The 13,478-nt window shown below is 42.1% G+C and overlaps 1 protein-coding gene across 1 annotated transcript in view; it reads left to right on the top strand.

Annotated features, from left to right (window-relative positions):
- The window catches only part of LOC124615845, a 456,052-nt gene extending 443,106 nt beyond the window's left edge, over positions 1-12,946 (top strand). The window contains exon 5 of the mRNA XM_047144039.1: positions 7,974-12,946. Coding sequence (XP_046999995.1) covers positions 7,974-8,166 — 193 coding nt within the window. The 3' untranslated portion in view covers positions 8,167-12,946. The remainder of the gene's footprint in view (positions 1-7,973) is intronic.
- The last annotated feature ends 532 nt before the right edge of the window (positions 12,947-13,478 follow it).

Consider the following 13,478-nt stretch of genomic DNA (forward strand, 5'->3'; position numbering starts at 1 on the left):
TTTGAATTATCTAACCACTGCACTGGAAAGCACACCGATCTATCATTTAGGGAATTGAAGCGACGATGTACATCAGCAGTTCTGACATTGACTACAGCTTCCGACAACACGGCGTACCTGTGAATTCTTCATGATTGCGTGTATATGTTTCCTACTCAAGTCTATTTGTAGAGTTTATGTCGGCGTCTGGTACATTGCTGTGTCCTTCAATGTTCGTGACAATCACAGATCGCGACGACTAAGTCCCAGAATTAAGTATCACACGAGTTACTTTTCCCTCGCGTATAATATCCGTTCCGTTGTCTGGCTATACAGTAAATGTTCTATCACCTCTCTTCAGAACTTTGACTAATACGTCAAAACGATACTTGAAAAACTTTAAAATTCCAGATCGGTCTGAAACAATCTAATATCGGTCAATCAGCGTGCTTCTATCGCTACGTCTACAAGAGAGCGAATTAACTTCTCCATTGAAGTTTTTCATTGTAGTCGCAGCGAACTTACAGCTCGATGCCGCTACAGATCTTTTCATGGATAAATGTTATCTCTGGTCACTTTATCTCGTCCGGGTTTTAACCTTCGTAAAGCATATATTTTGAGTTCTTTTTTTAGAGTTTCATGCTTCGTAGATTTAATGATCATCTGATAGTCTTTCATTTAGTTCTTTCCGTGTTGTTAGTTCCATAGTATTTCTGTTGGACAAACTTCCAATAGTGTTAATATTTTGTTGCCATTAGCTACCGTCAAGGTCAGGATAACTAATTTTTTTATCTTTTGCTGTCAAAAGGGATGTCATTAGGGGCTCTATATTTGGGGTTTTATACAAATCTTCGCCTTTAGGACGGTTTGAACTCTGCTGGGGACACGTTAAATAATGTGCTTAAATGTCTGTGAAGGAATGCTAGCCCATTCTTCCTCAAGAACCGAATCCACAGAACGCAGTGACGCTGGGACGCTGGAGCGAAGTTGATGTTTGAACTCATCCCAAATACGCTCCACTGGGTTCAGGTCGGAAATCTGGCCGGGGTAGACCATTTATGGAATACTGTTGCCCGCAAACCAGTGCTTTACAGATGCTGCTTAATGATACCAACAATCTATGTTTCCGAACTGCTCCTCTAGTGTATGTAGTTCACTATGTTGTAAAATGCGTTTATGTCCTTCCGCACTTAGTGTTTTCTTGACCGCAATAAGGGAAATACATCCTAACCACGGAAAACGCCTCCATACTGTAACGCCACCTCCTCCGTGTTTCACTGATGGCACTACACATGATGACAGGTAACGTTCTCCAGGCACCCACCAAACCCAAACCCTTCCCCAGATTGCCACGGTGTACTGCGCCGTTCATCACACCAGATCATTTGTTTACAGACAGCCAATCCGCAGTGGCGTCACTTTTTCCACCACGTCAAACTTCGCTTAGTATTGTCTACAGAAATGTGTGCCTTATGAGAAGCTGTTCGACCACTATACCCCATTGTTCTTATCTCTCTACACACTGTTATTATCCTAGATGGGCCGGCCGGGGTGGCCGAGCGGTTCTAGGCGCTACAGTCTGGAACCGCGCGACCGCTACCGTCACAGATTCGAATCTTGCCTCGGGCATGGATGTGTGTGATGTCCTTAGGTTAGTTAGGTTTAAGTAGTTCTAAGTTCTAGGGGACTGATGACCTCAGAAGTTAAGTCCCATAGTACTCAGAGCCATTTGAACCATTTTATCCTAGATGGACTGCTGGCGGCAATTCGGGACTCACGAGAGATTTCTTCCGCAAAGTCATGCGATATTTTACTTCCCGTGTCCGTCAACAAAGTGCATGTGCAGAGTTTCAATGAAGTGATTAAAACACAGTGAAATTGTCGAAGTTTGCACACTTGACAGGGGCAACATCTGGATACGTTACACTATTTTCAGTGTATCTTCGATGTAATAAAACTCCACCCCAACAGGCCATAAAGACTCAACGGTACCGACCGGCCGCCGGGTCATCCTCAGCCCACAGGCGTCACTGGATGTGGATATGGAGGGGCGTGTGGTCAGCACACCGCTCTTCCAGCCGTAGGTCAATTTACGAAGGAGCCGCTAGTTCTCAATCAAGTAGCTCCTCAGTTTGCCTCACAAGGGCTGAGTGCGCCCCGCTCGCCAACAGCGCTCGGCAGACCGGATGGTCACCCATCCAAGTACTAGCCCAGCCTGACAGCCCTTAACTTCAGTGATTTCACGGAAACCGGCGTTACCACTGCGGCAAGGCCTTTGGCTATCTCCGATATAATAGTCAAATATAAAAAACCCAGTGGTCACATTATTAAGCCCTTGCCACGAGCTGTTGTATTTCATTGAAACTCCACATTTGCACCTCGATGTCGAATATGGAAAATACATACAACAATACGACAACTGTCGAAAAAACTTACCGGAATGTAGCTGGGTGACGACATCGATAGCCGCCGATTTTTCGACAGGGGCACAGCCTGTTATTTTACTGAGAGTGCAGGGAGCGCGGTGTGCAAATCTCAAGCCCCTCCATTCGGCATTCAGTGTCGCCGTTGGTCAGAAGGACGCGGTAATGGGTCGGTACCGATAGGCCCATCAGAACCTGTGGGCAGAACCTTTCCTACTACCCTATCGGTAGTATCATCTTGAGAAGAGGTGTTTCGTCAAATATGAAAGTTTTTCTCGTGCCAATTGTTAATATAAAGGTGGCCATAGACATTGTTCGTTGCGACTTCTCAAATGCTGTTCCTACACATTTTCCGGTAGAGGATTTTGAGAAAATAGGGCTTAATAATCCAAGGCAGAATGGTAAGCCGCATAGTGCTACATAATAATGAAATGAAAAGTGTAACATACCAACAATTGTATTTTACATTATTACTATAAAGTGCAACTGCAACTGTAGGTTGTCTGTTCACAAGAAAACCGTACAATGTTTGCAAATCAGACACGAAATGCGTTAATGAAGAGGTAAAATAATTGTAAATGTGGTGTCACTACGGCCTCCCGTCGGGTAGACCGTTCGCCGGGCGCAAGTCTTTCGATTTGACGCCACTTCGGCGACGTGCGTGTCGATGGGGATGAAATGATGATGATTGGGACAACACAACACCCAGTCCCTGAGCGGAGAAAATCTCCGACCCACCCGGGAATCGAACCCGGACCCTTAGGATTGACATTCTGTCGTGCTGACCACTCAGCTACTGGGGGCGGACAATGAAGATGTGAACTGTTTCTGACAGGAGATGTTAGAAGTGGCCACTGTTGACGTCGACATTTGACCTTTTTGTATTTAGACTTTATTACGAAATGATGAAATCATTTATTGGGTCAGTTTCATTTTAGCCTCACTGTATACTTAAACAGCTGTTCCAAGTCACCCGATGATTTATTGTCACGGGCTGCATTTACTTTTAATATCGTCTGGTACTTCGGAAACAGCTATTCTAGAGGGGTACTAACGCTGCAGACACTCAGCACAAGTAGAATATTGCATCGGATACCTAATAGTGACTGGTCACAAGCAGTAAACGAATTTGGCAATAAATTATCTTTGAATTACAGCTGCTGTCCAATTGTTGACGAGAGTGTAAGAGCCTCCCGTAAAAGCGAAGTATGATGGCGGACACCTCACGGTCTCATCTAAAGAGAATAAACCAAACATTTGCAGATAACAGTTTACCATAGGTCCTTGTCGATGCGATGCATTAATATTGTGTGTGTGTGTGTGTGTGTGTGTGTGTGTGTGTGTGTGTGTGTGTGTGTCAAGTACATGGGCAAATATAAGCGTAAGTATTCCGTAGTTTTCTCTGCAATCATTCTAACATTAGCATACTTTACGGATAATTCCTAAAACCTGGGCAGGACACACCATTTGAGGCAACAAGAGATGTGAGGTAAGTAAGAATATTCAAATTTCACTCTACAAAGAACGAAATTTTGTGCGCATTTACTTATTACATTCTTCAATAACTGGGAAGTTGTACGTTTTTGAGCCAGGAAGTGGTGAAAGTTCTCACTGGAAAAGAATATTAACCAACGTTTCCCGGAAATATTATTAGGTACACACTTATTATTACACTTCTGTTTCAGTACGATTTACGTATAGAATTGTATTGCGTTTTATAGCAACACAAAACTTTATTTCTGGAATCAATTTCTGATACTGAACTCGCAGTTAACATTGGTTTGCACTGGGTGAATATTTGCCTCAAGGTAAGACTGATGCTTGGTATGTCGTGAAATTCACAGCTGTAATAGTTTTGTTGAATATAGTAATCAGTACAACGTTCAGTTAAACTGACTTCTCTGCAACAACTGCAGCTGATATCTTTAGATTTGATACAGTGTAGCAGTAAAGATTTTAATTAAGTAATATTTAAAACAAATATGATAGTAGCATCCTCCAGAGGATGGTCGTAATTGAAGGTTTTACCGCTTGGAGCTGTTGCCTTTAGCTGCTACATTACCACCGTTATCATCACATTTTTGTGTATACGGGGTGCTCTCCGCAGTGCCGTATGATCGTTAGCAGCGCGTGCCGAATGATCGTTCGCCTGCCTGGGTTACTTCCCTTCAAGTGGACTCCCCCAACATTCCACTGTTTCTTTTATCTCAGCCAGCGTCAGTAGTATCGTTGGTGTGTGTCGTTACGTGTTGGCGAGAACGTTTACGTTTAGTTCCTTTGTTCGTTTGTTTCGTTTATGTCACTGTTAAAATGCTAACCATTGAAGAGAGTGTGTTTGAAGTCGAGCAAATGTGTAAAGATGGCGGTAAATACACAGTTTCAGTTCTTTAAACTTTTAATTCAATTTTGCCAGAGACAACACTGCCACATCGCGATACTGTGCGAGATTTGAGCAACAAATTTCGAAATACGGGTTCAGTACAGATGCACCGAGAAATGGTCGTCCTAGCGTTTTATCTGAATATAAACTACTCGATATTTCCGATAAAATGTCCATGCGTCCGTTCAGGTCAATAAGAAAACTCGCCCAGGAAATCGATGTTAGTGTCGGAACGGCCCACACAGCTGTAAGGAAAAAATTAGAACTTTTCCCATACAAAGTGAGAGTCGAGCAAGAACTGAAAAATACTGATCATGGCAAGAGACTGCATTATTGTCACTGGTTCAAAAATTTCGTTCAACAAATTGGAATGGATATTCTTAACGAAACGTTTTTCACTGATGAGGCGTGGTTTCATTTATCCGGGTACATGAACTCGCTAAATTCTCGTATGTGGAGTACTGCAAATCCATTGTGTATTCATGAGGAACCACTTCATTCTGTGAAAATAGGAGTTGGGATTGCAATTTCTAGACGTCGGATTGTGGGTCCCATATTTTTTAACGGAACAATAAACGCACAACGATACTGCAGTGATATTCTGTACCCATTCATAGGAGGACTTGTGTTTAGTGAAATACTGAACGGTTATTTTCAACAAGATGGTGCAACCGCGCATATAGCTCGCCTTTCAATGTCACTGCTTGCTGATGTTTTTGGTGATTGCATTCTTTCACAGGGACTTTGGCCTCCACGATCGCCTGACCTAACACCACCCAGGGTGCAGCGAAAGCAAGTGTCTATAAAAACCGTCCAAAATCCATCGATGAGTTGAAAACTGCAATATCCACTTTTACTGCTTCTGTTACAGAAGAAATGTTACAGCTTGTGTTTGGAAACATGATTAGACGAATTGAATTGTGTATTCAACAATAGGGGGGACACTTTCAACATTTAATATGAAAATATGTAAGTAAAAATGAATATTCAATAAATTAACTACTTGTATTTCACTGAGTTTCATTTCGGTATATTCACTGCTGCATACGGCACGCGCGGCTAACAATCATACGTCACTGCGGAGAGACTTTTTGAACACCCCGTATATTATCCTACACCGATTGATAAAAATATAGTTCATCTAAAGTACACCACATGATTTCTGGAGACGTAAAAATAAAACGGGCTTGTAACACAATTTCGTCATTTGAGGCGCTAGGCAGACTACTGGCAAACTGCTGTAAATTTATTGGAATATTTTTCTTAATTGTATTTCGAATAAAATTGTTGTTATTCATTTTCAGAATCTTACAGACTATTCATTAACAAAATACGGTTCTCCCTGAGTGCCAGTGGTTCATCAAAATTCGCAACTGAGGTCCTGAAAGAAATGCACAATAATTTTATATAAAAAATACGTTAACTTTTTTCAATTGGTTCAAGGAACCATATGGCAAGCCCCAGCCGCAGTAATTTCTGATTAACTTGTACATACATTGTCCAGTCACATTAATGACCAAAAGGCTGAATAACCACCTTTTGCAGCGCGAACCGCTGCGGGACACGCAGGAAAAGAGTCAGTGAGGTTCTGGAAGGTACAGACAGAGACGTGGAGCCATGCCAACTACAGGGCCGTGGCCAGCTGCTCTAGGTTTCTCGGTTGAGAATCCATGGCGCGAACAACCCGATCGAGGTGCTCTCACAGGTCCTCGATTGGATAAAACCTGGGGAGCTCGGTGGCCAGGAAGTACGGCAAACTCATCCTGGTGCTATTCGAAGCACGCATCTATACTGAGTGTTGTATGACGCATTGGACTGTCCAGCTGGTATATGCCCTCAAACTGCGTGTAGGGGTGAACATGGTCCCAAGGATAGACACATGCTGGTGTTCATCCACTCTGCCTTTCAGATTGATGAGATCACGTAGGGAATGCCACATAAACATTCTCCAGACCTTAACGTTCCATCCTAGTTTCAGGGAGTTTGCTTTGAGATGTTTCACGCCGTACACGCCAATGGCCATCTGTCCATGGAGCATAAAATGTGATTCATCTGACAATGCCATCTGCAGTCACTCAGTGGACGTCAAGTTGCAGTCGAGGAGTCGATGTTGGTAGCTCCTTGGTTCATCTGGACGGTCGGTTGCACTTGCACATATATTCGCCCTTAAAACATCGCAGCTGTCGTTCACCCCTGTAATCTATGGCCCATGTTGCATCGCTGTTGCCTTGACGCCGGTTTTGCATAGCGCCATTGCGCCATGGATAGTATACTTTATCGTGTCCTACTGGTGGCACGCCACCGCCCTCTGCACGACAACATTCCTAGCTGCTTGCGCCGGCAGCCGCTCTAGAAGGCGGTGGACGTCGACTGCCACCGCGCCGACTACTCCCCGGACGACTGCGCGCGAGGCGCGCGACTGAAAAGCCACCAATGTTGGACTATCCACCCATGGCAACTGCCGCATTGGATTTACGCCACTCAAGACGATGCGAACAGTTTACAAACGTAGCCATTTTGGAAATTTTTCCACCCTTCGACTGAAAGCCAATTATCATGCCCCTTTGGACGTCAGATAAATCGCTCCATTTTCGCATTACGACAAGGACTGCACTGTTTTACATGTCCCCCTAACACCCTCTATAAACACTCTATTGTTGAAACTACCTGGCAGATTAAAACTGTGTGCCAGACCGAGACTCAAAATCCGGACCTTTGCCTTTCGTGGGCAAGTGCTCTACCATCTGAGCTACCCAAGCACGACTCACGCCCTGTCCTCATAGCTTCACTTCTGCCAGTGTCTCGTCTCCTACCTTCCAAACTGGAAGTTTCGTATCAGCGCACACTCCACTGCAGAGTGAAAATCTCATTCTGGAAACGCTTTTGGTATTGCTGAGTGGTATTGCTCGTTGGCATCGGACATAGGGGGTGGTCACATTAATATGACTGGATCTTATGTTACTGAAACTAATAAAAAGTAATCAAAAATAAAGAAACTATTATCTCATTTTGCTTTGTTACCCTTGACTGAGGGCTTGCTGTAGGTTTCCTATCTTTTCGAATATGCGTTAGTGAAGCTGACGTTGCTTACGACGCCGCTACAGACGTACCCTAGCATAAAGATTTGGGAGACAATGATTTTGGGTGACGTTTTGAAAGATGGTACCTGATAGCGTTCTCTTGTGTTGCAGGTTCCGCACTTGCCTCAAGATGGCTGGTACGGGCGCTGCCAATCTCGTGGGTAAGCTGTTCTTCAACATCGTGCAGACCAAGTGCTTCGTGCTGAAGCCGAAGAAGGTGTGCACGCGCTTCTCGTGGTGGGGCAAGTGCGAGAAGTACGCGTACCGCAAGCAGGCGCACCTGCGCAACAACGTCTCCTACTGAGGGCGCGCCACCGCCCTCCGCACGACAACGTTCCTAGCCGCTTGCGCCGGCGGCCGCTCTAGAAGGCGGTGGACGTCGACTGCCGCCGCGCCGACTACTCCCCGGACGACCGCGCGCGAGGCGTGCGACTGAAAAGCCACCGACGTTGGACTGTCCACCCGCGGCAACTGCCGCATTGGATTTACGCCACTCAAGACGGATACCTAAGTAGGGCTGCGCGACCAGCCCTGCTTCGTGGGCGGCACACTAAAGACAGAATAAGCACTGTTGCCGTCCATGGATCGTTTCGTGACTAAAGATAGCTGCGGATAATTATATTCATCACCGTAACTTCAGCTATGCCTGTAGTGAGAACGACAAAAAAAGGAGAAGGTATTCTCTGTTTGTGCATATAGCAGTCAATTCTCCTAATAGAGTTATTGTAAAGTGTGTTACCACCAGAAGTAGTTCTATATCGAAAACTGTATGTAACTAAGAGAGATATTCCCCAAGCTACCTCCTGCGATTCCAGATGTGTTTGTTGCAGTAGAAGTTCAGTGGTCCGAAGATGTCTGCTGATCTTAAACCTTTATTAAGCACACATACAAGGAGAAACTGCTCAGAAAATTTCAGTTATAATGTCTCTGAGCTCTGATAGATCATAAAATTCTCGCATTACTTCTGGCATAGAAAATCAGTGATTATAAACTACAGCCTGAATCCCAAATGCATATACATAAGCCTCTAATGAATGTAGTTAACAATACAATATTTTTATTATTAATGATGCCAGGTTATCAAAAGCAATTTCTGTAAGCACGTGTGCTGGAAATCTCATGCTGGGAACTTGGCAACAGAGCCGATTGCGACACACGAGAAAGACGAATGTCTGGTAGTTTAGCATCTGCTTGTGAATTTAGTTAGTTGGACAATAATTAAGTGTCCCTATGGAGCTGTAGAGACCAGCATCTGTTTAAATATTCATGTCATGCACACAGGAATACATTTCTGAGCTGTCCGGTGTTGACATCTCTCAGATTTAAATGACTGTTATTTACGACCAGGCAGTGTTTTCTGTATGCGTTATCGCTGAGGAAACAGAATTCTTTTATTTTGGTGCTGTATGAAACTAACAAGTTTCTATTTATTTCTTTATTGGTACTTAGCATTTATTCGCCTTGTTATAAGTCGCACAATGGTTCCGCCAGTGGTGGAATCTCGTCCATAGGTCTTCTGCGTTGTGAAATTACAATCAAAGCTGACGTTTTTGCATGTGAATCGTTTGTTATATGTATTATAAAAACTGCATTTTTGTACTTTTGTAATGTTCGTCGGTATTATATTACTTAAGCGACAACTAAATCATTCCTTCATTACTTCTGTTCATCGCCTGATCTTTTTTCTTTTCTTTTTTTGTGAATACGAATTGATAGTGGAAACCCTTTGATGTGGCTTACTTTTAGGCTGCATACGGTTGAGAAGTTCGCTAGTTTTCCCGATTTCCATTCATCATACTGTAAATACCCATAGTTTCGCTGTTGAGAGTTATACAACAATGTGTTATTGTTGTTCTATAGAGCTAGACTACCGTGGGTACCTTGCCACGCATAACCGAGCTAAGACTCGTAATCATTTTGTAACCAAAGATTTCTCCTCCTGAATACATGGATTTACCATAAAGTCTGTGACTGAACGTAATGTCAGAGGAATAATGTTCGACAGACTGCTAAAAAGGAGGGATGTTGACGGCGTAATATTTGGTGTCTCAGTAATTGCGTTTGAAAGTTATTTACGAATCAAACAATCAGGCAGCGCGCTTTTTTATTTTACTAATTAATTAGTGATAGTGGCGACATGTGGCATGTTTTTAACAGCTATGAGCAACATGCTTATGTTAGGGAATAAATCCGATTAAATCAAATACTGTCTTGTTCCAATATCTGCCTTTCTATTTCTCCGCAAAAAAAGCTAAATTGCCTCCTACAACGCAGAATTTCAAGCAAAGTGTTTGAAATGAGATTTATGATCGTTATAAGCAGTTAAGTGCTACAGTTCGTACTTTTAGTGTGCTGGTGGACATTAGAGTAAATTTCTGTTCACTTCAACGAAACATTGCGACACATTTCTGTGGCCTACTTTAGCTGTTACACTAGCCTATCCTATCTATAATTCTTGTGAAAATAGCTCGCTTCATATGATGGTATCACACTATGCATACTGTAAGATGATAGTTCCAAAAACATGAAGACAATGCTGAATTCCTTTTTTATAACATACCGAGAATATGAAAGTTGTAGTACACTGAATAGTACTCGAAAGATTTATATTAATACAATGCAATTATAGTACTTTTGAGAAACCGAAAATATTCCTTCCATGAAAATGCTTTGGAAATGCTAAGCTATTTCTCATCCTTATCTCTGCACTATTTGCAGCCATATACGGATCTTCACACACATTTTGCAGTCGGTATGAATATCTGAATCTCAAACACATTAGAAGAAATTCAGTGCTGCCACGCTCTAAAAACGCTATACCGTTTGATCCACTTTCCTACAATACTTACTGTGGCATCTATTTTGCACAAAAGACAACGCCAGGTGTTGAACCTATTGCCAACAGATGAACTCCCTTATCGAGAAAATTCATCAGCAGTCATATAATTACGACCTGAGAGGAAAATAGTGTTCACTAGTTTCGGTACAAAATTTCTAATTTGTTGACCTCAAACGAGTAAATTCATAACACATAAAACAGCAGAATGCTATCAAGCTTATGAACGCACAATATTCTGATACCTCTGCTCATGTTATTGCAGTACTGACAAATCACCTATGCATGTCGATTCCTCCCATATAACTTTCATCAAATTTCTGTGTCTCCTCACCTTTGTACATACCACAGTATTTCGACTCCAACAATCCCACCGCTATTCCTACACCTCTATAACCCACCAACCCTACATCGACGCACGCACTCCATATTCTCTCCCAGCAATACTTCAACGAGCTCTTTCTCACAGACAACGTAAACTGCCCTGATATTTATGCATTGACGACTGAAACTCTTCCCTCTCTACCGCAACTCACACTGGATTTTCCTCTCCCTCCCCACTTGTTCCCTATTTTTTTCTATTCATACCGTCGACTGCCCCACAGCCCACTCCCCTATTCTGCCTCTGTTTCCCATTATCCGCTTCTACACCTTCTCCCATCTGCATGTTACAACATATCACACACCCCACGATCTTAAAGAGCTTCTGATTTTGCTTCTCCTAGTTCTACCCCTTACCAGTGCAGGTCTTTACAATTTCGGTGAACGTGCGTTGCTGCATTGCTTCTTGTTTAAGAGCTTGAACCTATCTGAGCCCACTTTCCATTTTACTTTTTTGTCTTTCGTTTAAAAGCAAACAAAACAACAGATGTAATCAGTGAATATCACCTTAAATGTTTATTTGACACTACAATAGTGAAGCCATCATCACAGTGCATAAAAATTTTATAGTCACACTCCTTTACGACAATTATGTCGGAATATAGAAAGAAAAATCACCTTTTTAATTTGTTTAGAAATTTATATAAATGTTTCACCCTTTTAACTATATTGCATCGAATGTATGAATTTTAAAAATCATATGCTGCAGAGGGGCAGAAACAACAATAGAGGGAAAAATTCTATGTAAACATTGCTCTTTGAAAAAGTGGAAGTGTTGTGTATCTCTTCTCGTAGCCCAAATAAGATCAGCAGCATCATCAGTTCTCTTGTTTTGTTGATCAGTGTGTGTTTCTCACTGAACATATGGGCCGGTTAGCCGTCTCAGATAACAACCACCGTATCTGGACGACTCTTACTACAAAACACCCTTGCTTCTGCACAAATCTGTAGATACATCTACATCATACGGGCTTGATTTGCGAATAACTTTCAGGAATGAGAATATTTACTGTGAAACCAAAGTGTACGCTGTCATGACATTGGACACCAATGCCGATATCCGCAGGTGCCTGCTAGAAGCTCGGCACGACAGGCATCTAGGCATGTTTTGTGAAACAGCAATGTGCGTGACCAGGCATTCTCTCGTTTCCGATGATTGTGATACCTCTTTTCGCGGCCAGGCTGCGTCAGCAAGAAGCATCGCTTGGCGCACTACCTTGACTCCTGCTGGTACTTAAATGGCTCTGATTGCTAGCAGCCCCTTCGAGGGTCTTAATTAGTTTTTATTAGGAATTTGGCCGTTTCAGAAATAGACAGCTTCGGTCAGACATGTGTACTTCTCCGTAATGTTTTCAGTTTGCTAGTAGTAAATAAATTGTTAGAAAAGTAGTTTCTGTTAAGGCTAGTTTTATTCAAAAAATAATTTTCCGATAATTTACTCCCAGCAAGAAATGCTCTTTCACGCCAATAAACAGTACCACTCTTAGTATACTGTATGATGCAGCTAGAGAGTGCCACAATAGCACGAATACCTCAGCAACTAAAAGTTGCACGTTGTTTCCATACTTTCTTCCCTCTCTGTCTGTGACTGTAAGCTTCCATGTGTTTTTAATTTCTTATAATCTATCATAGTTTTATACGACCACAGAGCGATTATTTAAGTGAGTTAAGAGTCTTCAGTATGTGTTGAAAATAGTTGTAAGGCTATCGTGTTGCATTGTATCACTTTTCATGTATTTAAATTGACATCTTTCATCTCGTCATTTCGTTACATTACATCTCTGTAAATGGCGTTTGTAATAAATATTTCATGATGTTTGTATTCAAGAAAGTAAGATGCAATAATAAATTTGTTATTATAATTGAACACTGTGTAAGTGAAATGGCCATGTAACTACAACAAAGTATTTTCCTCGATATCTATCACTTTTCAATACTGCCTTAAGTTTTTGACCTTAATAAGTAAAAGTGGAGTATTTCCGTAATTCTACCTCACATCCCCTGCAGTCTATAACTTTTCACTGCAGGTATCTCCGAGCAGCATGTACTAAATTGCCAAGAAATATACAGACATATGTTAATAACAATACCGCAGTACTGTAGCTCAAATTAACAAACTAAATCAACAAGACAATGCTACCTATACTAATATTAACAGCTGTGAATCACGAAGTTAATTACATAATTACAGCATTCCTTAACATCTGCTTGATGAAAATGTGCTCTGCCAACAGTGTTTAATATCAAACTAAAGTTACTGCTCACTGACAATATTATTGACACTACAGACAAGCTCTCGGAGTGAGAAAGCTGTTAACGACACACGCAATCCGAAAATGTATCGAATGATTCAAATAGTACATTCAATATACATATGATGTATGCCAAATCAAACTGAG

This window comes from Schistocerca americana, chromosome 1 (genome assembly GCF_021461395.2).
Source record: "Schistocerca americana isolate TAMUIC-IGC-003095 chromosome 1, iqSchAmer2.1, whole genome shotgun sequence".
NCBI classification, from domain to species: domain Eukaryota; kingdom Metazoa; phylum Arthropoda; class Insecta; order Orthoptera; family Acrididae; genus Schistocerca; species Schistocerca americana.